At 67.7% G+C, this 27,779-nt stretch overlaps 3 protein-coding genes across 3 annotated transcripts in view; 1 reads left to right on the top strand and 2 right to left on the bottom strand.

Moving 5' to 3' along the window:
* Window positions 1-3,452: 3,452 nt before the first annotated feature.
* On the bottom strand, window positions 3,453-14,673 carry FBXL6 (F-box and leucine rich repeat protein 6; the record flags this gene model as incomplete). The annotated part of the gene is made up of 10 exons (XM_084281709.1): window positions 3,453-3,683; window positions 4,588-4,819; window positions 7,969-8,200; window positions 9,075-9,188; window positions 9,286-9,393; window positions 10,500-10,633; window positions 12,366-12,429; window positions 12,525-12,644; window positions 14,291-14,387; window positions 14,645-14,673. The coding sequence occupies 10 exons, from the start codon at window positions 14,671-14,673 to the stop codon at window positions 3,461-3,463; spliced, it is 1,353 nt and encodes a 450-aa protein (XP_084137835.1). The 3' UTR covers window positions 3,453-3,460.
* A 227-nt stretch (window positions 14,674-14,900) lies between these two features.
* ADCK5 (aarF domain containing kinase 5) lies at window positions 14,901-25,114 on the top strand. Its single transcript, XM_084282617.1, is given in 17 exon segments — window positions 14,901-14,925; window positions 16,127-16,231; window positions 16,856-16,996; window positions 17,087-17,162; window positions 18,736-18,936; window positions 20,161-20,301; window positions 20,391-20,504; window positions 20,585-20,716; window positions 21,651-21,734; window positions 21,834-21,884; window positions 21,886-21,909; window positions 21,911-21,917; window positions 22,617-22,695; window positions 22,786-22,877; window positions 24,363-24,615; window positions 24,704-24,820; window positions 24,919-25,114. Coding segments are annotated over 17 exon segments (1,740 nt in total). The 5' UTR covers window positions 14,901-14,908; the 3' UTR covers window positions 25,025-25,114.
* A 53-nt stretch (window positions 25,115-25,167) lies between these two features.
* Window positions 25,168-27,779, bottom strand: part of CPSF1 (cleavage and polyadenylation specific factor 1) — a 38,694-nt gene continuing 36,082 nt past the window's right edge. The window contains exons 37-38 of the mRNA XM_084282567.1: window positions 26,154-26,292; window positions 25,168-25,297 (exon numbers count right to left, since the gene is read on the bottom strand). Coding sequence (XP_084138693.1) covers window positions 25,250-25,297; window positions 26,154-26,292 — 187 coding nt within the window. The 3' untranslated portion in view covers window positions 25,168-25,249. The remainder of the gene's footprint in view (window positions 25,298-26,153; window positions 26,293-27,779) is intronic.

The following is a 27,779-nucleotide window of genomic DNA, read 5'->3' as shown; positions in this document are numbered from 1 at the left end:
CTCCAACACTTGCACATGCACACACACACACACAAGTGGCCCCCACACATCCATGTGTGCAAACACGCGTACAAATGTGCACATGCACGCACTTGCACACACTCATGCACACACCACAAACGCACAGCCCTGCCTGTACCTGCACATGCTCACACACAGACACACGTGTGTGCATGCAGGGGAAATGCACACAGACACACGCACACACTTGCACCTGCTCCAACACTGGCACGTGCACACGCACACCCAAGCAGACCCCACACATCCGCGTGTGCAAAGACGCGTGCAAATGTGCACACACACGCACTTGCACATGCTCATGCACACACAGCCCTGCCTGCGCCTGCACATGCTGACACGCAGACACACGCGTGTACATGCAGGAGACATGCACACAGACACACACACACATGCACACACCCGCTCCAACACAGGTACATGCACACACACACACACACAAGCAGACCCCACACATCCGTGTGTGCAAACGCGCGTGCAAATGTGCACACGCATGCACTTGCACACACTCATGCACACACCACACACACACAGCCCTGCCCGCACTTGCACACTCTCACATGCAGACACACGCGTGTGCATGCAGGGGACGTGCACACAGACATGCACACACCTGCTCCAACACATGCACGTGTTCACACACACACACACAAGCAGACCCCACGCATCCATGTGTGCAAACACGCGTGCAAATGTGCACACGCACACCCACGCTCACACACACGTGCACACACACACGCACAGCCCCCGCCTGCATGCGCTCACACTCGGACACACGCACACACATGCACGTGCATACAGGGCCACGCACACGGACACGTGCACACGCGCGTGCACGAGCTCACCCCCCCCCCCCGTGCCAGCCCCCCCCCCGCCCCGCCCCCTCATTTCCATCCGAGCGGGCCCGGCTGCGGCCCCTTTGTCCTGGGCCGGGGGGGGGGCTGCAGGGGGGGGCAGGGGGGGCTGGGGGCTGCACGGCGCCGTTGCACACCCGGGGTTATTGCACGCTTTGCACACCCGCCTTGCACGCCCAGCAGCACCAGGACCCAGCGGGGGGGGGGGGCTGCGCCCCCGGCCAGCACTGGGGGGGGGGGGGCAGCATCAGGATGGACCCCTGGGGGGGGGGTGGGGGGTCAAATGGGGACCCCAAGTGGTGGCACCCCAATAATGGCACCCCATTGGTCACACCCCCGTGGTGGCACCCCAAAAGTGCCCCCCCCCCCCCCCCCCCCCACTGGTGACACCCACTGGTGACACCCCCTTAATGACACTGCTTTGGTGGCACCCCCCTTGGTGACACCCCAAAAGTGGCCCCCCCACTGGTGACACCCCCCCCGGGGCACCCCCTTGGTGACATCCCAATGGTGCCCCCCCCCCCCCCCTCGTGTGTGCCACCCCCCTGGTGCCCAGCCCACCCAACCCATGGGGGGGGCACATCCTTATCTCCCCCCCCCCAGCCCAGCTGGAGGGGGTCACGGCCCCCCCCCCAATGCTCCCCAGGGCCCCGTGTCCCCCCCTCTCCGCCCCATACACCCCCATGAACCCCAAGGACATTGTGCCCCCCCCCCCGCACCCCATGGCCCCCCAGGACCCCCAAGTGTCCTTGTGCCCCCCATGTCCATACCCCATGGATCCTGCCCCCCCCCCACCCCAGCCCCCCCATGTCCCCAGTGCCCCCCCGTGTCCCCAATGTCCCCAGTGCCCCCCCCCATGGCTGTGACCAAGCCCCGGGGTGCCCGGTCCCCGTGGGGGGGCTGCGGAGGAGCCCCCAGTGAGGATGAGGGGGGAGAGGAAGAGGAGGTTGGGGGGGGGGGCAGGATGGGGATGGGGACGTTGGGGACACTGGGGACATGGGGGGGACACTGGGGACATGGGGGGGCAGCGTGGGGCCATCCCAGTTCGGTGGGGGGGGGCTGGTGGGGGTGGTGTCCCCCCCGTCCCAGTCCCTCGGTGCCACTGGGGCTGCTCTGGAACTGGGAAGGGTCCTGGTGGCACTGGGGGGCACTGGGATGGGCACAGGGGGACGGGGATGGGGGCACCAGTATGATGGGTATGAAGTGTGGGCACACCAGTATGGGCACACCAGTAAGGGCACACTGGGACAAGACCAGTAGGATGGGTGTGTGGGAACAGGTGCAGTGGGGTGGGCACTGGGGGGGGGGGCACTGGGGTGGGCACCAGAGGACAGGCACTGGGACAGGCCACTGGGACTGGGACATGGGGACAGGCACTGGGATGGGTACAAGGGGATGGGGACACTGGGATGAGCACTGGGATGGGTACAATGGGATGGGGACATGGGGATGGACACTGGGGTGGGCGCAATGGGATGGGGACAGGCACTGGGATGGGTGCAATGGGATGGGGATGGGCACTGGGATGGGTATAATGGGATGGGGACACTGGGATGGGTATAATGGGATGGGGAGATGGGGACAGGCACTGGGATGGGGACACGGGGACGGGCACTGGGATGAGCACACTGGGATGGGGATGGGCACTGGGATGGGTATAATGGGATGGGGACACGGGGACGGATACAATGGGATGGGGACATGGAGATGGGCACTGGGATGGGCGCAATGGGATGGGGACGGGCACTGGGACAGGTACAATGGGACAGGGACACAGGGATGGGCACTGGGACAGGCACAGTGGGATGGGGACAGGCACTGGGACGGGTGCCATGGGATGGGGACATGGGGACGGGCACTGGGATGGGTACAAGGGGATGGGGACACTGGGATGAGCACTGGGACGGGTATAACGGGATGGGGAGATGGGGACAGGCACTGGGATGAACACACTGGGATGGGGACGGGCACTGGGATGGGTATAATGGGATGGGGACATGGGGATGGGCACTGGGATGGGTACAATGGTAATGGGATTGGGACACGGGGACGGGCACTGGGATGGGAACTGGGATGGGCACAATGGGATGGGGACACTGGGATAAGCACTGGGATGGGTATAATGGGATGGGGACAGGGGGGCGCAATGAGATGGGGATGGGCACTGGGACGATACAATGGGATAGGGACACTGGGATGGGCACAATGGGATGGGGACACTGGGACGGGGACACTGGGACGGGCGCAATGGGACAGGGACACTGGGATGGGCACAATGGGATGGGGACACTGGAATGGGGACACTGGGACGGGGACACTGGGCTGAGCACTGGGACGGGCACAATGGGACAGGGACACTGGGATGGGGACACTGAGACGGGCACAATGGGATGGGGACACTGAGACGGGCACAATGGGATGGGAACACTGGGATGAGCACAATGGGACAGGGACACTGGAATGGGCACACTGGGATGGGGACACTGGTCTGGGCACAATGGGGCCGGGCACCCAGCTGTGGGCTCAGGGTGCCGGCCGCCACCCCAGGGCGCACACGGACACGAGTCCCGGGGTCCCGACCCCATTTTTTATTGCCCGGCCGCCCAGGGCAGCTCGGGGGGGCTGCGGGGGAGCTGTTGGGGGTCGGGGGGCTCTGGGGGGGTCCGGGGCACGACCCCAGCCCCCAGCAGGAGGCGGAGGCAGCGCCCCAGCTCCCCGCGCCCCCGGTGCGCCCGCTTGGTGCCGCGGGGCAGGCGGCGGCACGAGGAGACGTCGAGGTAGAGCAGCGACGGGCAGCGCAGCAGCAGGGCGCTGGGGGGCACAGGGGGGGCACGGGGGGGTCGTGGGGGTCGGGGGGGGGGCAGGGGACGGCAGCACCCAACGCCCACACCCAATGCACCGGGGAGCGCGCACGGAGACGGAGAGGGGACACCCGGACAGCCCCAGTGCCAAGGGGTGGGGTAGGGGCATTGGGACCCCCCCCCCAGGACCCAGGGATGGGGACAGGGACATTGGGACCCCCCCCCCCCAGAGCCAGGGATGGGACCCCCGGACCCCCCCCGGTGACCAGGGATGGGGATGGGGACACTGGGACCCCCCCCCCCACAGAGCCAGGAATGGGACCCCCGGACCCCCCCAGTGACCAGGGATGGGGACAGGGACCCCCCCCCCGACCCCTCAGAGGGGTCCCCCCCAAGCACCCACAGGCAGGGACCCCCCCAAAATCTGGAGATGGGGACACCCCGGGATGGGGACACCCAGACCCCCCCCCGCCCAAAAGAAGTAGGGACAGGGACCCCCGGACCCCCCCAGCACCCAAAGATGGGGGCACCCAGACCCCCCAGGGACCCCCAGACCCCCAGGATGGGGACCCCCAGACCCTTCCCAAGCACCTCGGGACGGGGACCCCCAGACCCCTCCCCAGTACCCAAAGATGGGGACCCTTGGACCCCCCAGGGACCCCAAGACCCTCCAGGACAGGGACCCCCAGACCCCTCCCCAGTACCCAAAGATGGGGACCCCCAGACCCCCAGGGACCCCAAGACCCCTCCCCAGTACCCAAAGTCGGGGACCCCCAGACCCCCAAGGACCCCAAGACCCTCCATGATGGGGACCCCCAAACCCCTCCCAAGCACCCGGGGACGAGGACCCCGGACCCCCACCCACCTCCCCCCCCACCCCATTCCCGGGAAGGGGGGGGGGGTCCCATCCTCACCTGAGCGCCTCGGGGGCCACCCTGGTGCCGGCCAGGTCGAGGGAGCGCAGGGGGGCGCCGGGCCCGAAAGCTGCCAGGGCCTGCGCCAGGTCCTGCTCGCCGAAGCAGAGCCCGGCCAGGTCGAGCTCCCGCAGGCTGTGCCGCCAGCGCCAGGCCAGCGCCGCGCAGCCCTGGGGGGCTCTGGGGGGGGCGCAGGCGCTGCAGTGCAGCCCCAGGTGCAGCTGCTCCAGGTCTGCGGGGAGGGGGCGAAGGGGTCAGCGCGGGGTGCATGGGGTTGGTGCGAGGGGCACGGGGTGGCACGGCACGGCACGGCACCGTGGATATGGCATGGAGTGGCACGGGGTGGTTGGCACAGCGTGGCACAGCACGGCATGGCATGGCACCGTGGATATGGCATGGCACGGTGTGGCATGGTGTGGCCAATGTGGCACAGGTGGCATGAGTGGTTGGCACGGCACGGCACCATGGATATGGCATGGCGTGGCACGGTGTGGTCAGTATGGCACAGTTGGCATGGCACAGCGTGGTGCCATGGATATGGCATGGCGTGGTGTGGCCAATGTGGCACAGGTGGCATGGAGTGGTTGGCACGGCACGGCACAGCACGGCACCATGGATATGCCATGGTGTGGCGTGGTGTGGTCAATGTGGCACAGTTGGCATGGAGTGGTTGGCACGGCACGGCACCATGGATATGGCATGGCGTGGCCGTGGTCAGTATGGCACAGATGGCACAGCATGGCACCATGGATTTGACATGGCAGGCTGTGGTGTGGCCAGTATGGCACACTTGGCATGGTGTGGTTGGCACAGCATGGCACTGTGGATATGGCATGGAGTGGCGTGGTGTGGTCAACGTGGCACACTTGGCATGGTGTGGTTGGCACAGTTGGCATGGCACAGCGTGGTGCCATGGATATGGCATGGCTTGGTGTGGCCAATGTGGCACAGGTGGCATGGAGTGGTTGGCAAGGCACGGCACAGCACAGCATGGCACAGCGTGGCACCATGGATATGACATGGCACGGTGTCAATGTGGCACAGTTGGCATGGTGTTGATGGTATGGCACAGCATGGCACAGCACCATGGATATGGCATGGCATGGCGTGGTCAATGTGGCACAGTTGGCATGGTGTGGTTGGCATGGCATGGCACAGCATGGTGTGGCACAGTGTGGCACCGTGGATATGGCATGGAGTGGTGTGGTCAACATGGCACGGTTGGCATGGTGTGGTTGGCATGGCACGGCACAGCACAACGTGGCTGGCACAGCATGGCATGGGGTGACTGAGGTGGTGCAGCCAGCACGGCATGGCACAGCACGGCACAGCCAGCGTGGCACGGTTGGCACAGCATGGTTGGCACGGCATGGCATGGCATGGCAAAGCCAACATGAGGTGGTTGACATGGCACAGCCTGGCATGGCACAGCCTGGCACTGCACAGCCCAAATGGCACAGTGCCACCCACCCAACACAACCAACATGGTACAGCACGGCACGGCATGGCACAGCACGGCACGGCACAGCCAAAATGGCATGGTAGAGCCCGACCAACACAACCAACGTGGCATGGCACAGCCCAACCAACACAACCAACATGGTACAACGTGGCACAGCCTGGCATGGCACAGCCAAATGGCACAGTAGAGCTTGACCAACACAACCAATGTGGTATGGCACGGCATGGCACAGCCCAAATGGCACGGTGTCACCCACCCAAAACAACCAACGTGGTACAACGTGGCACAGCACGGCATGGCACAGCCAAAATGGCACGGTAGAGCCCGACCAACACAACCAGCATGGCACGGCACGGCACAGCCCAAATGGCACGGTGCCACCCACCCAACACAACCAACATGGTACAGCGTGGCATGGCACAGCCTGGCACAGCACAGCCCAGCACGGCACAGCCAAAATGGCACGATAGAGCCCGACCAACACAACCAACGTGGCACGGCACGGCATGGCACAGCCCAAATGGCATGGTGCCACCCACCCAACACAACCAACATCGCATGGCATGGCCCAGCCTGGCCTGGCACAGCCAAAATGTCACAATAGAGCCCGACCAACACAACCAACGTGGCACAACATGGCACAGCATGGCATGGCACAGCCCAAATGGCACGGTGCCACCCACCCAACACAACCAACATGGCACAGCATGTCATGGCAGAGCTGACCCAACACAACCAACGTGGTATGGCATGGCACAGCACGGCACAGCCAAAATGGCACGATAGAGCCCGTCCAACACAACCAACACGGCACAGCATGGCACAGCCCAAATGTCACGGTGCCACCCACCCAACCCAACCAACATGTCACGGCACAGCTAGCCCAACACAACCAACATGGTACGGCATGGCACAGCACAGCACGGCACAGCCAAAATGTCATGGTAGAGCCCGTCCAACACAACCAACATGGCACGGCACGGCATGGCACAGCCCAGCCTAGCATGGCACAGCCAAAATGGCACAGTGCAGCCCACCCAACACAACCAACGTGGTACAGCATGGCATGGCACAGCATGGCACAGCCAAAATGGCATGGTAGAGCCCGACCAACACAACCAACATGGCACGGCACGGCATGGCACAGCCAAAATGGCACAGTAGAGCCTGACCAACACAACCAATGTGGCATGGCATGGCACAGCCCGGCCTGGCACAGCCCAAATGTCATGATAGAGCCCGTCCAACACAACCAGCATGGCACGGCACAGCCCAAATGTCACGGTGCCACCCACCCAACCCAACCAACATGGTACGGCATGGCACAGCCCGGCCTGGCACAGCCAAAATGTCATGATAGAGCCCGACCAACACAACCAACGTGGCACAACATGGCACAGCCTGGCATGGCACAGGCAAAATGGCACGATAGAGCCCGACCAACACAACCAACATGGCACGGCACAGCACGGCACAGCCCAAATGGCACAGTGCCACCCACCCAACACAACCAATGTGGTACAGCATGGCACAGCCTGGCACGGCACAGCCAAAATGTCATGGTAGAGCCCGACCAACACAACCAACACGGCACGGCACAGCCTGGCACAGCCCAAATGTCATGGTGCAGCCCATCCAACACAACCAATGTGATACAACGTGGCACAGCCTGGCACGGCACAGCACAGCATGGCACAGCCAAAATGGCACAGTAGAGCCCGACCAACACAACCAATGTGGCATGGCATGGCACAGCCCGGCCTGGCACAGCCAAAATGTCACGGTAGAGCCCGACCAACACAACCAACATGGCACGGCACAGCCTGGCACAGCCCAAATGACACGGTGCCACCCACCCAACCCAACCCAACCCAACCAACCATCCCATCCCATCCCGTCCCAGTCCCCCCAGCTCTCACCGGCGCAGGGCAGGCTGAGCAGGGCGCGCGGCGAGACGCGGGCGCAGCCGCGCAGGTCGAGGAGGCGCAGGCGGGGGGAGGCGCGCAGCAGGCGCTGCAGGACGGCGTCCCCGGTGCCACCGCCGCCGGTGGCCGTGGCCAGGCTCAGCTCCTGCAGCTGCGGGAAGCCCGGGGCCGGCGGCGACCGCGGGGCCGCACGGGGCCACCAGGAGACGTTCAGCAGACGCAGCACCTGGGGGGCGCATGGGGGGGTCCCATGGGTGGGAGATCACCCACGGGTGGGGGGTCAGAGGGGGAGACCCACAGAGAGGTGTCCATGGGTGGGTGACCCACTGATGGGTGCCCCATGGGTGGGAGGGAGCACACAGGGGGAGTCCCTTGGGTGGGGGGCCCATGGGTGGGAGCCCACAGGTGGAGTCCCTTGGGTGGGGGGGGGGCCCATGGGGGGAGTTCCTTGGGTGGGGGGCCCATGGGTGGGAGCTCCAAGGGTGGGGGACCTGGGGGGGGCCCCACAAAGGGGTGCCCCATGGGTGCGTGCCTCATGGGTGGGAGGGAGCACACAGGGGGAGTCCCTTGGGTGGGTGCCCCATGGGTGGGAGATCACCCATGGGTGGGAGGCCTGGGGGGGAGCCCCACAGAGGGGTGTCCATGGGTGGGTGCCCCATGGGTGGGAGGGAGCACACAGGGGGAGTCCCTTGGGTGGGGGGCCCATGGGTGGGGAGCCCCACAGAGGGGTGTCCATGGGTGGGGGGCCCATGGGTGGGAGCTTCTCAGGTGGGTGCCCCAAGGGTGGGGACCCATGGGTGGGGGGGTCGGGGGGGAGCCCCACAGAGGGGTGTCTGTGGGTGGGTGCCCCGTGGGTGGGGGGGCCCATGGGTGGGAGCCTAGGGGGGGTGTCCTATGGGAGCCCCCCAGAAGGGTGCCCATGGGGGGGGAGTCACCCCATAGGTGTGTGCTCCATGGAGGGGACCCCATGGGTGGGATCCCAATGGGTGGGTGCCCATGGGGGGGCTGCCTACGGGGGGGTGCCCAGGGGGGGTGCCCAGGGGGGGGGTGCCCATGGGTGGGTGCCCCCAGGGGGGGGTACCCACGGGGGGGGGGGGTACCTGCAGCTGTGTGCAGGCCGCCTGCAGCTGCTCCACGGGGACCTGCAGCGGGTGGGGGCTGCGCTGCCGCCCCCCGTCCACCTCCAGCAGCTGCAGCTGGGGGCAGCTCCCCCCCTGTGGGGACCACGGGGGGGACACAGAGGGTTGGGGGGGGGGGGTGGTGACGGCACCGCCGGGACCCCCCCCCCCCCCCCAATGTCCCCCCACTCACCGCCAGCGATGCCAGCACGGCGCTGGTGCGGGGGCCGCAGCTCAGCCACAGGCGGCGCAGCCTCGCGCCCCCCACCCCCAGGAACTTGGGCACGGCCCCGGCCTCCACCTGAGGGGCAGCACCAGGGGGGGGTGGGGGCCACGGCCCCATAACCCCCCCCCGTCACCCCCATGGCCTCCCCATTGCCCCCCCCATGGCCCCACATCTTCCCCCGTGTCCTTCCCATGCGTCCCCCCCGCACCCCCACGTCCCCATGACCCCATGTCCCCTGTGTCCCCCCCCCGCACCCCCACGTGTCCCCCCATGTCCCCTATGTCCCTATGTGTCCCCATCCCATACCCTCATGCCCCCCGTGTCCCCATGTCCCCCACATGTCCCCCCGGGCCCCCACGTGTCCCCTATGACCCCCACATCCCCCCTCCTACATCCCCATGTCCCCCGTGTCCCCCTAAATCCCATGTCCCCACACATCTCTGTGTGTCCCCTATGTCCCCACATCCCCCCTCCCATATCCCCATGCCCCCCCCATGCCCCCCCATACCCCCCCATGTCCCCCCCACATCCCCATGCCCCCCCATGCCCCCCCCATGACCCCTATGCCCCCCCATGTCCCCACATCCCCCATCCCATATCCCCATGCCCCCTATGACCCCCACGTCCCCTCCCATATCCCCATGACCCCCATGACCCTCCATACCCCATGTCCCCCCCACATCCCCATGACCCCCCCATGTCCCCTATGACCCCCCACGTCCCCCCCCACATCCCCACGCCCCCCCCACATCCCCACGCCCCCTCATGTCCCCTATGACCCCCATGTCCCCCCCACATCCCCATGTCCCCCCATGTCCCCCCCCACATCCCCATGACCCCCCATGACCCCCCCATGTCCCCTATGACCCCCATGCCCCCCACGTCCCCCCCCACATCCCCATGTGTCCCCTATGTCCCCACATCCCCCCTCCCATATCCCCATGACCCCCATGACCCCTACAACCCCCATGCCCCCCTCCCATATCTCCATGCCCCCCCATGCCCCCCATGCCCCCCGTGCCCCCCCATGCCCCTATGACCCCCATGCCCCCCACGTCCCCCCCCCACATCCCATGTGTCCCCTATGTCCCCACATCCCCCCCCATATCCCCATGCCCCCCCATGTCCCCCATGCCCCCCCATGCCCCCTATGACCCCCCCGCGCCCCCCCCGCCCCCCACCTGTGTCCCCTGCAGGTCCAGGCTGTGCAGCCGGGGGCAGGCGGGTGCCGAGGGCGCAGAGGGCGGCGGCGGTGACCCCGCGGCAGTGGCGGAGCCGCAGCGAGGACAGCAGGGGGACACGAGGCCGCCAGCGCCTGGGGGGGGCACGGGGGGGTGAGGGGGCACCTGGGGGGTGAGGGGACACCAGGGGGCACCTGGGGGGTGAGGGGACACCTGGGGGGTGAGGGGACACTGGGGGGGACAGGGACACGGGGGGGGCACAGGGGGTGAGGGGACACCTGGGGACATGTGGGGGGTGCGGGGACACTGGGGGACGTGGGGGGACACCTGGGGGGTGAGGGGACACCAGGGGGGCACGGGGGTGAGGGGGGCACCTGGAGACAGCTGGGGACATCTGGGGACACCTGGGGGGTGAGGGGACACCTGGGGGCACCTGGGGACATGTGGGGACACCTGGGGGGACAGGGACACCGGGGGGGGCACAGGGGTGAGGGGACACCTGGGGGAACCTGGGGACATCTGGGGGGTGAGGGGACACTGGGGGACATGGGGGGACACCTGGGGGGTGAGGGGACATCTGGGGGGTGAGGGGACAGGGGTGAGGGGACATCTAGGGGGGGACACCTGGGGGGTGAGGGGACACCGGGGGACACCTGGGGACATCTGGGGGGACGGGGACACCAGGGGGCGGGGGGGGGTGTGGGGGACGTGGGGACGCTGGGACACGTGGATTTGGGGATGGGGGGACATGGGGGGGCACCTGGGGGACAGGGACACCGGGGGGGCACGGGGGTGAGGGGACACCTGGTGGCATGTGGGGACACCCAGGGGGACAGGAACACTGGGGGGGCACGAGGGTGAGGGGACACCTGAGGACATCTGGGGACATCTGGGGACACGTGGGGACACGCGGGGGGTGAGGGGCCACCAGGGGGCAGGGACACTGGGGGGGCATGGGGGTGAGGGGACACTTGGGGGGTGAGGGGACACTGGGGGGGCACAGGGGTGAGGGGACACCTGGGGGCACCTGGGGGGACGGGGACACCGGGGGGGCACGTTGGGATGTGGGGACACTGGGGGGGGCACAGGGCCATGGGGACACGGGGTATGAGGGGACACGGGGGGGGGGGGGCACTCTCACCGCCAGCACCGTGGGGACAGGGGGACACGGGGGGGACACAGGGACATGGGGGGGACACATGGGGGGGACACATGGGGATATGGGGGTGTCCTGCAGGGAGAGGGGGACATGGGGACATGGGGGGGACACATGAGGGTGTCCTACAGGGGGATGTGGGGACACGGGAGGGTGTGGGGGGCCATGTGGGGACATGTGGGGGCCATGTGGGGACACGGGGACATGGGGGGCAATGGGGGGGCCATGTGGGGGCACAGAAGGGGACACGGGGACATGGGGGGGGACATGGGGGGGGCCACAGAGGGGCCATGTGGGGAAATGGCAGGGACATGGGGAGGACACAGGGACATGGGGGGGCACAGAGGGGACACGGGGACATGGGGGGGGTCATGTGGGGACACAGGGGAGGGATACAGGGGGGGACACGGGGGGTCATGTAGGGGACACGGGGGGGCCATGGGGAGGACACAGGGCCATGGGGGGCCATGTGGGGGCACAGAGGGGGACACGGGGACATGGGGGGGGTCATGTGGGGACACGGGGGGGCCACAGGGACATGGGGTCAATGGGGGGCCATGGGGGGCACAGAGATGTAGGGGGGGTCATGTGGGGACACGGGGGTGCCACAGGGACATGGGGGGGGCATGGGGGCCATGTGGGGGCCATGGGGACACGGGGGGGACATGGGGGGGGGGCCATGGGGACACGGGGGGGGTCAGGGCACCCACCTGCAGCACCTCGGGGACACCGCGCAGCCACTGGCTGAGGCTGAGCTCCCGCAGCCGGCACAGCCTGGGGGGGGGGGGACACGAGACACAGGGGGCTGGGTGACACCAGGAGGTGACACCGGGGGGCCACGGGGGGTGTCCCCACCCCCCCCCCCTCACCTTCCAGCCCCCAACCTCGTGGCCACGGCCTGGGGGTCCCGGCAGGGTCCCAGGGCCAGGCGCTGCCACAGCCCCGGCTCGGCGGCGGCGCGGTGCCACAGGCGGCACACCAGGGACACCCTGGGGGGGGGCACAGCATTAGGGGGGGGGTCCTGCCCCCCCCCTGTGACCCCCTCCCCCCCCCCCCAATTTGTCACCCACCTGCAGAGCAGGGGCACGGCCCCCTCCTGCTCCACGGCCGCCCCCAGGACGCGCAGCAGCAGCGGCAGCGGCAGCCGAGACCCCCAAATATCGGGGGGGCAATTTTGGGGAGGGGGGGGGGGGCCCAGCAAAGGGGGGGGGGTGGGGGGGACCCCGAGCTCTGTCTGGGTCTCGGGGAGGTCCTGGGGGGGGTCCTGGGGGGGGTCCTGGGGGGGGTCCGAGCCCCCGGGAGGAGCAGCAGCAGCCCCGGGGGGGTCCCCAAAAGCTCCTCCGGGGCTGGGGGGGGGCGGCGGCGGCGGCGGCGGGGGCGGGGGGGGCGAGAACGGGGGCTGGGGGGTGGGGGGGGGAAAGGGTGTGGGGGGGGTCGCACCCGTGGATGGACCCCCCAGCCCCACAGCCCTGCCCCATGGCCAGCCCCATGGTCAGCCCCCCCCCCCCCCCCCCTCAGCTGACCCCCCCCAGCCCCATAGCCAGCCCCACAGCCCTGCCCCACAGCCGGACCCACAGCTGGCCCCATAGCCACCCCCCCAGCCCCACAGCCCTGCCCCATGGCCAGACCCATAGCTAGCCCCCCCCAGCCCCCAGCTGACCCCCCAGCCCCATAGCCAGCCCCACAGCCAGCCCCATGGTCCTGCCCCACAGCCCTGCCCCATGGCCGGACCCATAACCAGCCCCCCCACCCCCCAGCTGACCCCCCAGCCCCACAGCCAGCCCCATGGTCAGACCCATAACCAGACCCATAACCAGCCCCCCCACCCCCCAGCTGACCCCCCAGCCCCACAGCCCCATGGTTGGACCCAAAGCCAGCCCCACAGCCCTGCCCCATGGCCAGACCCATAGCTAGCCCCCCCGCCCCCCAGCTGAGCCCCCAGCCCCATAGCCAGCCCCACAGCCGGACCTATGGTCAGCCCCACAGCCAGCCCCACAGCCCATAGCCAGACCCCAGATGATCCCCCAGCCCCACAGCCCTGCCCCACAGCCAACCCCCCCGCCAGCCCCACAGCTGGCCCCATGGCCACCCCCCCAGCCCCACAACCCCACCCCACAGCCAGCCCCATGGTCAGACCCCCAGCCCCACAGCCCCATGGCTGGACCCACAGCCAGCCCCCTCCAGCCCACAGCTGACCCCCCAGCCCCCCAGCCAGCCCCACAGCCCCGCGGCCAGCCCCACAACCAGACCCATAGTCAAGACTCCAGCCCCACAGCTCACCCCCACACCCCAGCCCCACAACCAGCCCCACAGACGGACCCATGGCCAGCCCCACAGCCCCCAGCCCCACTCCCCGGCCCCATAGCCAGCCCCACAGCCCTGCCCCACAACCAGCCCCACAGCCAGCCCCACAGACAGACCCATGGCCAGCCCCACAACCCCCAGCCCCATAGCCAGCCCCCCAACCCCAACCCCAGCCCCCCAGCCCCACATCCAGCCCCCCAAGCAGCCCCCAGCCGTACCCCATGGTCAGACCCCCGGCCCCATAGCCCAGCCCCATAGCCCTGCCCCCCAACCAGCCCCATAGCCCTGCCCCACAGCCCCCCCCCCACGGGTCCCATCCCCCCCCCAGTACCGGGGGTCCCGTGGCCGCCGCCGCTCTCCCGCAGCCATCTTGAAGGGGGCGGGGCCGGGGGCGGGGCCAGAGGGGGGCGGGGCCAGAGGGGGGGGACCTGGGAAGGGGGGGGAGGCACCGGGGGGGGGTCCCCGAGGGGGGGGTCCCCGGGGGGGTCCTGGGGTGCCCCCGCCCGGGGGGGGTCCCCTTGGAGGCCCCGCCCCCTCCCCACGTGGCCGCCCCGGCCCCGCCCCCCGGGGATTCCCCCCCCCAGCCCCACGTGACCTCCCCCAGACCCCCCCCCCGTCCCCCCCCCCCCGGGCCTCCCCCACGTGACCCGCCCCCACCGCCCCCGCACGTGACCCGCGCCCCCACGTGGCCCCGGCCCCGCCCCCTCGGGCCATCCTCGCCCGCAGCCAATCGGCGCGCCCGGCGGGAGCCGCGGGAGGCGGGGCCCGAGCCACGCCCCCTCCTCCCCGCCCCGACCAATCGGCGCGCGGACCGCGGGGAGGGGGCGGGGCCGCCCCGCCCCTCCCCGCTGCCCGCGCGCCGCGGGGGGCGGGGCCGGGAGGGCGGGCGGGCCAATGGGAGCGCGCGGGGGGCGTGGCCTGGCGGCAGGGGGCGTGCCTGGCAGCGGACATGGGCTGCGGCGGACGGTGAGCGCGCGCCGGGACCCCCCGGGGACCCCCCCCCGGGGAAACCCCCCCCCGGGGATCCCCCTCGGCCCCGCCCCCCGCCCCCTCCCCCCACCCCGGGGACCCCCCCCCCTTGGGGAACCCCCCGGGACCCCCCCGGGGTCGTTGGGGACGTCCCGGGACCCCCCCGCGCCCCCCCCCCGCAACGCCCCCAACGGAATCCCCCCCCCGCCCCTCCCCCCCCGGAGCCCCCCCCGGGGTCCCCCCCTTGGCCCCGCCCCCCCCCGGGCCCCTCCCCCCCCCGCTCCGGGACCCCCCCCCCCCCGGTGCCCCCCCCCAGCCTGAGCCCAGGGCCCGGCCCCGGCCCTCTGCCCCCCCCCCGTGTGGGGCCGGGGGGGGGCGGGGCTTGGTATAGGGGGCGGGGCTTGTGGAGGGGCGGGGCTTGGTATAGGGGGCGGGGCTTGTTATGGGGCCGGGCTGGGGGGTCCCAAATGGTATGGGGGGGGCAGGTGTGGGGCTGGGCCCCATGGGGCTGGCTGTGGGGCTGGCTGTGGGGCTGGTTATAGGGCTGGTTGTGGGGCTGGCTATAGGGCTGGCTATAGGGCTGGTTACAGATCCAGCTGTGGGTCCAGCTATGGGGCTGGCTATGGGGCTGGCTATAGGGGCAGTTATAGGGTTGGCTGTGGGTCCAGCTATAGGGCCAGCATGGTTCCAGCTGTGGGTCCAGCTATGGGGCTGGCTATGGGGCTGGCTATAGGGCCGGTTATAGGTCCAGCTGTGGGTCCAGTTATGGGTCCAGCTGTGGGTCCAGCTCTGGGACTGGCTATAGGTCCAGCTTCAGGGCTGCTTATTGGGCTGGCTGTGGGGCCAGCTATAGGGCTGGCTATAGGGCTAGCCATAGGGCTGGTTATAGGTCCAGCTGTGGGTCCAGCTATGGGGCCAGCTATAGGGCTGGCTATAGGGCTAGCCATAGGGCTGGTTATAGGTCCAGCTGTGGGTCCAGCTATGGGGCTGGCTATAGGGCTGGCTATAGGGCTGCTTATAGGTCCAGCTGTGGGTCCAGCTATGGGGCTGGCTATGGGGCTGGCTATAGGGCTGGCTATAGGGCTGCTTATAGGTCCAGCTGTGGGTCCAGCTATAGGGCTGGCTGTGGGGCTGGTTATTGCTCTAGGTATGGGGCTGGCTATGGGGCTGCCTATAGGGCTGACTATTCCCCCCCCAGGTGCAGTTCTGCTGCCGGCCCCCCCCCGGCACTACTTGGGGGCCGAGCCCCCCCACGGCCCCCCCCAGCGCGTCCCTGCGGGCACGGAGCCGCCGCGACCCCACGGTGAGACCTGGGGGGGACGGGGGGGGGTCCCGGTGCCGGGGGGGGGGTCCCAGTGCCAGGAGGGGATCCCCGGTGCTGGGTGGGGGTCCCGGTGCTGGGGGGGGGTCCCGGTGCCAGGAGGGGATCCCGGTGCTGGGGGGGGTCCCAGTGCTGGGGTGGGGGGTCCCAGTGCCGGGGGGGGGTCCCGGTACCAGAAGAGGGTCCTGGTGCCAAGGGGGGGGTCCCGGTGCTGGGGGGGGGGGGGTCCCGGTGCCAGGAGGGAATCCCAGTGCCGGGGGGGGGTCCCGGTGCCAGGAGGGGGTCCTGGTGCCGGGGGGGGGTCCCAGTGCCGGGGGGGGTTCCCAGTGCTGGGGGGGGGGATCCCAGTGCCAGGAGGGGGTCTTGGTGCCGGGGGGGGGGTCTCGGTGCCGGGGGGGGGGTCCCGGTGCTGGGGTGGGGGGTCCCAGCGCCAGGGGGGGGTCCCGGTACCAGAAGAGGGTCCTGGTGCCGAGGGGGGGGTCCCGGTGCTAGGAGGGGGTCCCGGTGCCAGGGGGGGGGTTCCCAGTGCCAGGAGGGGGTCCTGGTGCTGGGAGGGGGTCCCGGTGCCGGGGGGGGGGTCCTGACCATCTCCCCCCCCCCCCCCAGACGGCGCCGGGGGGTGCTGCGGCCGCTGCTGGTGGGGCTGGGGTTGGCGCTGCCCCTGGGGGCCGGCTGCTACCTGCGGGCTGAGCCCCCCCAGCGCCGCCGCCTGCGCCTGCTGCTGGACGGCGTGGGACGATTCGGCAGGTGGGGGCACTGGGGGGGGGCCGGGGGGGTCGTGGGGGGGGTCGTGGGCACCCCCCCCTGAGAAAGCTCCCCCCGCTTTGCGCCCCCCAGGTCGCTGGCGGTGGGGCTGGAAATCTCGGTGGATTACTGGTGGACGGCAAACGTGGCGCTGCGGGGGGTGGAGGAGGTGGGGGGGGGATGGGGGGGGGTTGGGGTGGGATTGGGATGGGATTGGGGATGGGATGGGGATGGGATTGGGATGGGATTAGGGTGGGATGGGATGGGATGGGATGGGATTGGGGATAGGATGGAGATGGGATTAGGAATGGGATGGGATGGGATTAGGGTGGGATGGGGGTGGGATTAGGGATGGGATGGGGATGGGATGGGGATGGGCACAATGGGATGGGATTGGGATTGGGGATGGGATTAGGGATGGGGATGGGATTGGGATGGGATTAGGGTGGGATGGGGTTGGGATTAGGGATGGGATGGGATGGTATTAGGAATGGGATTAGGGATGGGATGGGATTGGGGGTGGGATGGGGGATGGGATTAGGGATGGGATGGGGATGGGATGGGGATGGGCACAATGGGATGGGATGGGGAGGAGATGGGATGGGATTAGGACTGGGATGGGGATATGGGATGGGGATGGGATTAGGATGGGATTAAGGGTGGGGATGGGATGGGATTAGGGATATGGGATAAGGGATGGGATGGGATTGGGGATGGGATTAGGGATGCGATAGGGATGGGATTAGGGATGCGATGGGGATGGGATGGGATGGAGATGGGATGGGGATTGGGGGTGGGGTGGGGATGGGATAGGAATGGGGATAGGATGGGATTGGGGATGGGGATGGGATTGGGATGGGCACAATGGGATGGGATGGGGAGGAGATGGGATGGGATTAGGACTGGGATGGGGATATGGGATGGGGATGGCATTAGGGATGGGATTAAGGGTGAGGATGGGATTAGGGATTAGGGATGGGATGGGATTAGGGATGGGATGGGATTGGGGATGGGATTGGGGATGAGATGGGGATGGGATGGTGATTGGGGATGGAATGGGAATGGGGATAGGATGGGATTGGGGATGGGATTAGGGATGGGAACAGGGACGGGGATGGGATGGGATTAGGGATATGGGATGGGGATGGGATGGAGATGGGATGGGGATTGGGGGTGGGATGGCATTAGGGATGGGGATGGGATTGGGGATGGATTAGGGATGGGGTGGGGATGGGATTAGGAATGGGATGGAGATGGGATGGGGATATGGGATGGGGATGGATTGGGGATGGGGACAGGATGGGATTAGGGATGGGATGGGATTAGGGATGGGGATGGGATGGGGATTGGGGGTGGGATTAGGGATGGGGATTGGGGATGGGATTGGGGATGGGATGGGGATGGGACAGGGATGGGGATTAGGATTGGGGATGGGATGGGATTAAGAATGAGATGGGGATGGGATGGGGATAGGATGGGATTGGGATTGGGGATGGGATTGGGGATGGGGTGGGGATGGGATGGGATTGGGATTGGGAATGGGATGGGATTGGGGATGGGGTGGGGATGGGATTAGGGATGGGATTAGTGATGGGATTGGGATGGGGATGGGGATCAGGACAGGGATGGGGATGGGGATGGGATTAGAGATGGGGATGGGGATGGGGATTGGGGATGTGGATCAGTTCAGCGATGGGATTAGGGCTGCTGACACCCCCCCTCCCCCCCCTAACCCCCCCCAGGGCTCCCCGGCCTTCCAGGCGGGGATGTCGCGGTGCCACCAGCGGGCGGCCGAGCGGCTGCTGCGGGGGGCGCTGCGCAACGGGGGGCTCTACATCAAACTGGGCCAGGGGCTCTGCGCCTTCAACCACCTCCTGCCCCCCGAGTACATCGCCACCCTGCGCCTGCTGGAGGATCGCGCCCTGCAGCGCGGCCACCGGGAGGTGAGGGGACAAGGACGGGGACGGGGACAGGGGACGGGGTGGTCCCGGCCGTGGGGGAGCAGTTTGGGGGACCCCCCGGTGCACGGCGGTGCCACGGCTCCGGGTGTGGGGACCGTGGGGACGCTGCGTGGGGTGGCACAGCATGGGATTGGGGGGCTGGGGAGGGGGTGTTGGGGAGGGGGTGGGGGTGGCACTGCCATGGGTTGGGGACATCATGGGGACAGGGACGGCACTGCCCGGGGATGGGGACACCATGGGGATGGGGGCACCATGGGGATGGCACAGCCACAGTCAGGGGACACTGCAGGGACAGGGACAGCACTGCCACGGAAATGGGGACACCACGGGCATGGGGACACCGTGGTCTCCATCACGGGGACACCACTGTCCTGGATATAGGGACACCACTGCCACAGGCACGGGGACACCATGGGGGTGGCACTGGCACAGGGGTGGGAATGTGATGGTTTTGGGCATGGGGACACCACGGGCATGGGCATGGGGACACCACAGGGACAGCATTGCCATGGGGATGGGGACACCATGGGCATGGGGACACCACAGGCACGGGGACACCGTGGTCTCTGTCATGGGGACACCATGGTCTTGATCATGGGGACACCACTGCCATGGGGACGGGGACACCGTGGGCATGGGGACCCCGAGGTCTCCATCATGACACCGTGGTCCTCATCACAGGGACACCACGGGCATGGGGACACCACGGGGATGGCACTGCCATGGGGGTGGGGACGTGGTGGTCATGGGCACGGGGACACCACAGACACGAGGACCCCACGGGCATGGGGACATCAAGGTCTCCATCATGGGGACACCACGGTCCTGATCATGGGGACACCACTGCCATGGGCATGGGGACACCGTGGGCATGGGGACACCACAGGCACGGGGACCCCGAGGTCTCCATCGTGAGGACACCGTGGTCCTCATCACAGGGACACTATGGGCATGGGGACACCACGGGGATGGCACTGCCATGAGGGTGGGGACACCGTGGTGGTCATGGGCACGGGGACACCACGGACACAAGGACCCCATGGGCACGGGGACCCCGAGGTCTCCATCACCGCGACACCGCTGCGCTCAGTGCGGGCACCGAGGGGTTCCTCCCCAAACCGTGTCCCCCCCATGTCCTCCCCCATGTCCCCCCCATGTTCCCCCCGTGTCCCCCCCGTGTCCCCCGTGTCCCCCCCGTGCCCGCAGGTGGACGAGCTGTTCCTGGAGGACTTCCAGACGACGGCGTCCGACCTCTTCCAGGAGTTCGACTACGAGCCGGTGGCGGCCGCCAGCCTGGCGCAGGTTCACCGCGCCACCCTGCAGGACGGCACGCCGGTGGCCGTCAAGGTGTGTGTGTGGGGGGGAAATTTGGGGGGTTTTGGGTTTTTTTTGTTTTTTTTTGGGGGGGGCAGAAGGTGGTATCCAGCCCCCCCTAGGTGCAGTACATCGACCTGCGCGACCGCTTCGACGGCGACATGCGGACGCTGCAGCTGCTGCTGCGCATCGTGGAGTTCATGCACCCCAGCTTCGGCTTCAGCTGGGTGCTGGAGGTACTGGGAGCACTGGGAGCGCTGGGAGGGGGTGGGGACACACATGGGGACAGCTCAACCCCTCCCTGATTGTCCCCCAGGACCTGAAGGGGACGCTGGCGCAGGAGCTGGACTTTGAGAACGAGGGGAGGAACGCCGAGCGCTGCGCCCGCGACCTGCGGCACTTCAGCTACGTGGTGGTGCCGCGCGTGCACTGGGACAAGTGCAGCAAGGTGGGGACAATTTGGGGACAATTTGGGGACAGTGGGGACACGGGGGGGACGTGGGGGTAATGGGGACATGGGGACAGGGGCAGCAGGGCAGTGGGGAGTGAAGGGTGGGGGATCAGGAGTGTGGGAACAAAGTGGTGGGGATTGGGATGGGGACAACGGGGACAGTGGGGATGGGGACATGGGGACAGGGGGACAGTGGGGACAATGGGGACAGTGGGACAGGGACAGTGGGGACAGCAGGGATAGGGAGACAGTGAGGACTGCAGGACAATGGGGACAGGGACAGTAGGGAGAGCAGGACAGCAGGGACAGGGACATGGGGACAACAGGGACGGGGGACAGTGGGGACTGCAGGACAGTGGGGACAAGGACGGGGGACAACGGGGACAAGGGGACAGTGGGGACAGCGACACTGGGATAATGGGGACAATGAGACACTGGGATAATGTGGATGGGGACAGTGGGACAATGGGGACAGGGACAGTGGGACAATTGGGACCAGGGGACAGGGACCATGGGACAGGGGCTGTGGGGACACTGGGGCCAGGGCACGGGGACAGGTGGGGACCGAGGGAAAGGGGACAGGGGGACGGGGGCTGTGGGGACAGGGGACAGGGGGTGTAGGGGAGCAGGGGACAGGGATTTGGGGCAGGGACTTTGGTTACGATGGGGACCAGGGGACAATGGGGACAGTGGGGACAGGGAACGGGGACAGTGGGGACAGGGAATAGGGACAATGGGGACAGTGGGGACAGGGGCTATGGGGTGGGCGCCGCGCGGAGCAGGGACCGGGGACGATCCAGCCCTGGGGACAGCGGGGTGGCATCGACCCCGCCATGGGCTGACCCCGTGTGTCCCCCCCCCGGTGTGTGTCACCCCCCCGGTGTGTGTCACCCCCCCCGTGTCCCCTGGTGTCCCCCCCCGGTGTCCCCAGCGGGTGCTGACGGCCGATTACTGCGAGGGCTGCAAGATCACCAACGTGGAGGGCATCCGGCGGCAGGGCCTGGGGCTGCAGGACGTGAGTGGGGTCACGCGGGGACAACGGGGACAACGGGGACATGGGGACAATGGGGGGGGGACACGGGGACATTGGGGGGACCCAGCCGTGTCCCCGCAGGCTGCCGACAAATTGATCCGGGTGTTCGCCGAGCAGATTTTCTACACCGGCTTTCATCCACGCAGACCCGCACCCGGGGGAACGGTACGGGGGACACGGGGACGGGGAATTTGGGGACACGGGGACGGGATTTGGGGACACGGGGACGGGGATTTGGGGACACGGGGACAGGGATTTGGGGACACGGGGACGGGGACACGGGGACAGGGGGGCAGGGGGTGTGGGGACACGGGTATTGGGACATGGGGGCGCGGGGATGCAGGGATTTGGGGACAAAGATGGGAATGGGGACGTGAGGACATGGGGGGGTGTAGAGGTGAGGGTTTGGGGACATGGACACGGGGATTTGGGGACATGGGGACATGGGGACATGGGGATGGAGGGACATGGACATGGGGATTTGGGGACACGGGGATTTGGGGACACGGGGATGGAGGGGTATAGGAACAGGTGGATATGGGGACGTGGGGACACAGGGACATGAGGATTTAGGAACATGAGGGTGGAGGGATTTGGGGACATGGGGACACAGGGACATAGGGACATGGGGACTTGGGGACATGGGGACGCGGGGATGCAGGGACACGGGGACACGGACATGAGGATTTGGGGACACGGGGATGGACGGACATGGGGACATGGGGACACAGGGACATGGGGACATAGGAACACGTGGATTTGGGGACGTGGGGATTTGGGGACGTGGGGATTTGGGGACACGGGGATTTGGGGACACAGGGATTTGGGGACACGCGTGGCCACCCCGCCGCGGTCCCCCCGCAGTGCTGGTGCGGCGCGGCCCCGACGGGAAGGCGCAGCTCGTGCTGCTGGACCACGGCCTCTACGAGTTCCTCAGCGAGAGGTGAGGACGGGGACACCGCGGGGACACCGCGGGGACACCGGGGGGACACCGAGGGGACAACGCCGGTGCCGGTGTCCCCCCTCCCCGCAGGGACCGCAGCGCGCTGTGCCAGCTGTGGCGCGCCATCGTGCTGCGCGATGACGCCGCCATGAGGAGCCGCTCGGCCGAGCTGGGCGTCAAGGGTGAGGCGTCCCCGCGGGGCCGTAATCCCAGCCCTTGGGGGCCGTAATCCCGCCTTTTAGTGCCGTAATCCCCCGCTTTTAGAGCAGTAATCCCACTTCTTAGTGCCGTAATCCCAATTTTGGGTGCCATAATCCCACTTCTAGAGCTGTAATCCCAATTTTGGGTGCCATAATCCCACTTCTAGTGCTGTAATCCCAATTTTGGGTGCCATAATCCCACTTCTAGAGCTGTAATCCCAATTTTGGGTGCCATAATCCCACTTCTAGAGCTGTAATCCCAATTTTGGGTGCCATAATCCCACTTCTAGTGCCGTAATCCCAACCTTGAGTGCCGTAATCCCAACCTTCAGTGCCATAATCCCACCCCTTTAGTGCAGTAATCCCACCCTTTAGTGCCATAATCCCAATTTTGGATGCTGTAATCCCACCCTTTGATGCCATAATCCCATTTTTTGGCACTGTAACCCCAATTTTGGGCACCATAATCCCAACCTTTGATGCCATAATCCTATCCCTTGGGTGCCATAATGCCAACCTTTGGTGCCATAATCCCACCCCCCAGGTGCCACAGCCCTGTCCCCCGTCCCTGTGCCCCTCACCGTGCTGCAGCTCCCTGGGGCACCATAATCCCTCCCTGCTGGGTGCCATAATCCCCCATTTGGGTGCCATAATCCCCCTTTAGGCACTTTAATCCCCCCTTTGGGCACTTTAATCCCCCCTTTGGGTGTCATAATCCAACCCTTGGGTGCCATAATCCCACCCCGGGGTGCTGTGGGATGCCATAATCCCCCATTTGGGTACCATAATCCCCCCTTTGGATGCCATAATCCTCCCTTTGGGTGCCATAATCCCCCCTTTGGGTACCATAATCCAACATTTGGGTGCCATAATCCCACCCAGGGTGCTACGGGATGCCTTAATCCCCCCTTTGGGTGCCATAATCCCACTCTTGGATGCCTCAACCCACCCCTTGGGTGCCATAATCCCACCCTGGGGTGCCACGGGATGCCTTAATCCCCCCTTTGGGTGCCATAATCCAACACTTGGGTGCCATAATCCCACCCCGGGGTGCCACGGGATGCCTTAATCCCCCCTTTGGGTGCCATAATCCCCCCTTTGGGTACCATAATCCAACACTTGGGTGCCATAATCCCACCTGGGGTGCAATGGGATGCCTTAATCCCCCCTTTGGGTGCCATAATCCAACACTTGTGTGCCATAATCCAACACTTGGGTGCCATAATCCCACCCCGGGGTGCCACGGGATGCCTTAATCCCCCCTTTGGGTGCCATAATCCCCCCTTCGGGTGCCATAATCCAATATTTGGGTGCCATAATCCCACCCCGGGGTGCCACGGGATGCCTTAATCCCCCCTTTGGGTGCCATAATCCCACTCTTGGATGCCTCAACCCACCCCTTGGGTGCCGTAATCCCACCCCTTGGGTGCCGCGCCCTCCCCCCTCCCCCCCCCCTCCCCCCCCCAGATTACTTCCTCTTCTGCGAGATCCTGATGCAGCGCCCGCTGCACGCGGGGCAGCTGGCCCTGGCCAACGTGCTGACGCGGGAGGAGGCCGCCTACATGCAGGAGATGGCCACCCACCACTTCCAGCGCATCATGGGGGTGCTGCGCGCCCTGCCCCGGCCCATGCTGCTCGTCTTCCGCAACATCAACACCGTCCGCAGCATCAACGTGGCGCTGGGGGCCCCGGTCGACCGCTACTTCCTCATGGCCAAGAGGTGAGGGGATGATGGAGTAAAGGAGGTGGGGGCTCGGGGGGGATGCGGGGAGCCCCCTAAAATCGTCCCCCCCGTGCCCACCCCGCAGCGCCGTGCGGAGCTGGGGGAGGCTGAGCGGGGAGCGCGCCCCCGGGCTCGGCGGGCTCCGCGCCGTCCGCAGCCTCCGTGTGGCCTGGGAGAGCATCAAGTTCGAGGTGGCGCTCAGGTAAAAAAAAAAATAAAATGAGGAGGGGGGTCCTGGGGGGGTCCTGGGGGTCAGAGGGGGGTGAGCATCTGCCCCACGCCTCCCCCCCCCGCGCCCAGGCTGGAGACCCTCACCATGAAGCTGACGGCCTCCGTCCTGCGCCTGCTGGCGGCCTGGGGGCTGCTGCCCCACAGCGAGCAGATCTACGAGTACCTGCGGGCGTAGCGGGAGGACCCCCCCCCAATAAACCACCCCCCAACCCAATAAACACCCCCCCTCTACCCAATAAATCCGCCCCCCTACCCAATAAATGCGCCCCCCCCCTACCCACGGAGGGGCCGGCGGAGCACACGCACTGCGGCCCCGTTGGGGGTTTTTGTGTTTTTTTTATATAAATTTTGGGGGTCCGGTGGGGGGGGTCCAGGGGGGGGTTTGGGGGTGGGGGGGGTGTCAGAAGTGCGCCGTCACCCGGTCGATCTCCAGCAGGTCCTCGAGGATCTGGGGGGGGGGGAGGTGGTGTCAGGGGGGGACCCCAGTAGGGTGAGGGGGGGTCCTGCTTTGCCCCATGGGGGTGGGGGGCGCAGGGTGTGGGGCAGGGGGTGACATCTATGGGGCGCAGTGTGTGGTTTGCTCCCCTGCACGCCAGGGCCTGGTGGGGCCAAGGGTGTCCTGCCCCATAGCACCACCCCATGGCCCTGCCCCATGGTCCTGCCCCACAGCCCTACCCCATGGATCTGCCCCATAGCACTGCCCCACAACACCACCCCATAGCTCTACCCCACAGCCCTGCCCCACAGCCCCGCCCCACAGCCCCGCCCCACAGCCCCACCCCATAGCCCCGTCCCACAGCCCCATCCCACGGCCCTACCCCACAGCTCTACCCCACAGCCCTACCCCATGGATCTGCCCCTTAGTGCTGCCCCATAGCACCACCCCATGGCCCTGCCCCACAGCCCCACCCCACAGCCCCACCCCACAGCCCCACCCCATTAGCCCCGCCCCACAGCCCCGCCCCACAGCCCCGCCCCACAGCCCCACCCCACAGCTCTACCCCACAGCCCCACCCCACAGCCCCACCCCACAGCCCCACCCCATTAGCCCCACCCCACAGCCCCGCCCCACAGCCCCACCCCACAGCCCCACCCCATTAGCCCCGCCCCACAGCCCCACCCCACAGCCCCACCCCATTAGCCCCACCCCACACCCCCGCCCCACAGCCCCACCCCACGGCCCCACCCCACAGCCCCGCCCCACAGCCCCACCCCACAACACCACCCCACAGCCCCACCCCATTAGCCCCGCCCCACAGCCCCACCCCCCAGCCCCGCCCCCCAGCCCCGCCCCCCCAGCTCACGATGTCGGGCGTGGTGCCGATCTTCTTGGCCAGCTCTGCGCGCTCCATGGTGCTGAGGTAGAGGTAGCGGTTCAGCAGCTCCCCGTCCAGCACGTTGCGCACCGCGTTCTGCAGGATGCGCCGGTCCATGTGCAGCATCCTGCGGGGAGGGGGCGGCACCGTGGGGACAGTGGGGTCAGGGACAGCACCGTGGGGACAGTGGGGTCAGGGGCAGCACCACAGGGACAGCACCGTGGGGACATGGGGTCGGGGACAGCACCACAGGGACGGCACCGTGGGGACAGTGGGGTCACGGACAGCAGCGTGGGGACAGTGGGGTCAGGGGCAGCACCGTGGGGACAGCGGGGTCATGGGGACAGCGGGGTCAAGGACAGCAGCATGGGGACAGCACCATGGGGACAGTGGGGAGGGGACAGCACCGTGGGGACAGTGGGGAGGGGACAGCACCACGGGGACAGCACCATGGGGACAGCACCGTGGGGACAGCACCGTGGGGACAGCGGGGTCAGGGGCAGCACCATGGGGACAGCACCACGGGGACAGCACCGTGGGGACAGTGGGGAGGGGACAGCACCGTGGGGACAGTGGGGAGGGGACAGCACCATGGGGACAGTGGGGTCAGGGACAGCACCACGGGGACAGCACCATGGGAACAGCACTGTGGGGACAGTGGGGTCAGGGACAGCAGGGTCAGGGACAGCAGCGTGGGGACAGCAGCATGGGGACAGTGGGGTCGGGGACAGCACCGTGGGGACAGCACCATGGGGACAGTGGGGAGGGGACAGCACCATGGGGACAGCACCATGGGGACAGCGGGGTCAGGGACAGTACCGTGGGGACAGCAGCGTGGGGACAGCACCATGGGGACAGTGGGGTCGGGGACAGCACCACAGGGACAGCACCATGGGGACAGCAGGGTCATGGGGACAGCGGGGTCAAGGACAGCACCATGGGGACAGCAGGGTCAAGGACAGCACCATGGGGACAGCACCGTGGGGACAGCACCGTGGGGACAGCGGGGTCAGGGACAGCACCATGGGGACAGCACCACGGGGACAGTGGGGAGGGGACAGCACCATGGGGACAGCACCGTGGGGACAGCAGGGTCATGGGGACAGCGGGGTCAAGGACAGCAGCATGGGGACAGCACCATGGGGACAGCGGGGTCAGGGGAAGCACCATGGGGACAGTGGGGTCACCGCGGTGGCACCCGGTGTTGCTGCCCAGGACGGGGACAGTGCTGCTGCCACCGGGTGGGTGCTGGGTCCCGTTGCAGTGGGGACCCTGGGGACATGATGGGGACCCCTGGGACGTGATGGGGACCTCAGAGGTGTGTTGGGGATTATGGGACCTCAAGGAAATGTTGGGGACCCTGGGGACATGTTGGGGACCCCCAGGGCATGTTGGGGACTATGGGGACACGCTGGGGATCCCAAGGATGCATTGGGGACCCCAAGACACTGGGGACCAGGAGGACGCGCTGGGGACCCTGGGGACATGTTGGGGACCCCAAGGATGCATTGGAGACCCCAGGGACACTTTGGGTACCATGGGGGCCCTGGGGATGTTCTGGGGGCCCCAGGGACACCACATTGAGGACCCTGGTGACACGTTGGGGACCGCGGT

The sequence above is a fragment of the Netta rufina genome (genome assembly GCF_964035555.1).
Source record: "Netta rufina genome assembly, chromosome: 2".
NCBI classification, from domain to species: Eukaryota; Metazoa; Chordata; class Aves; order Anseriformes; family Anatidae; genus Netta; species Netta rufina.
This window is presented reverse-complemented; position numbering and strand designations above follow the sequence as displayed.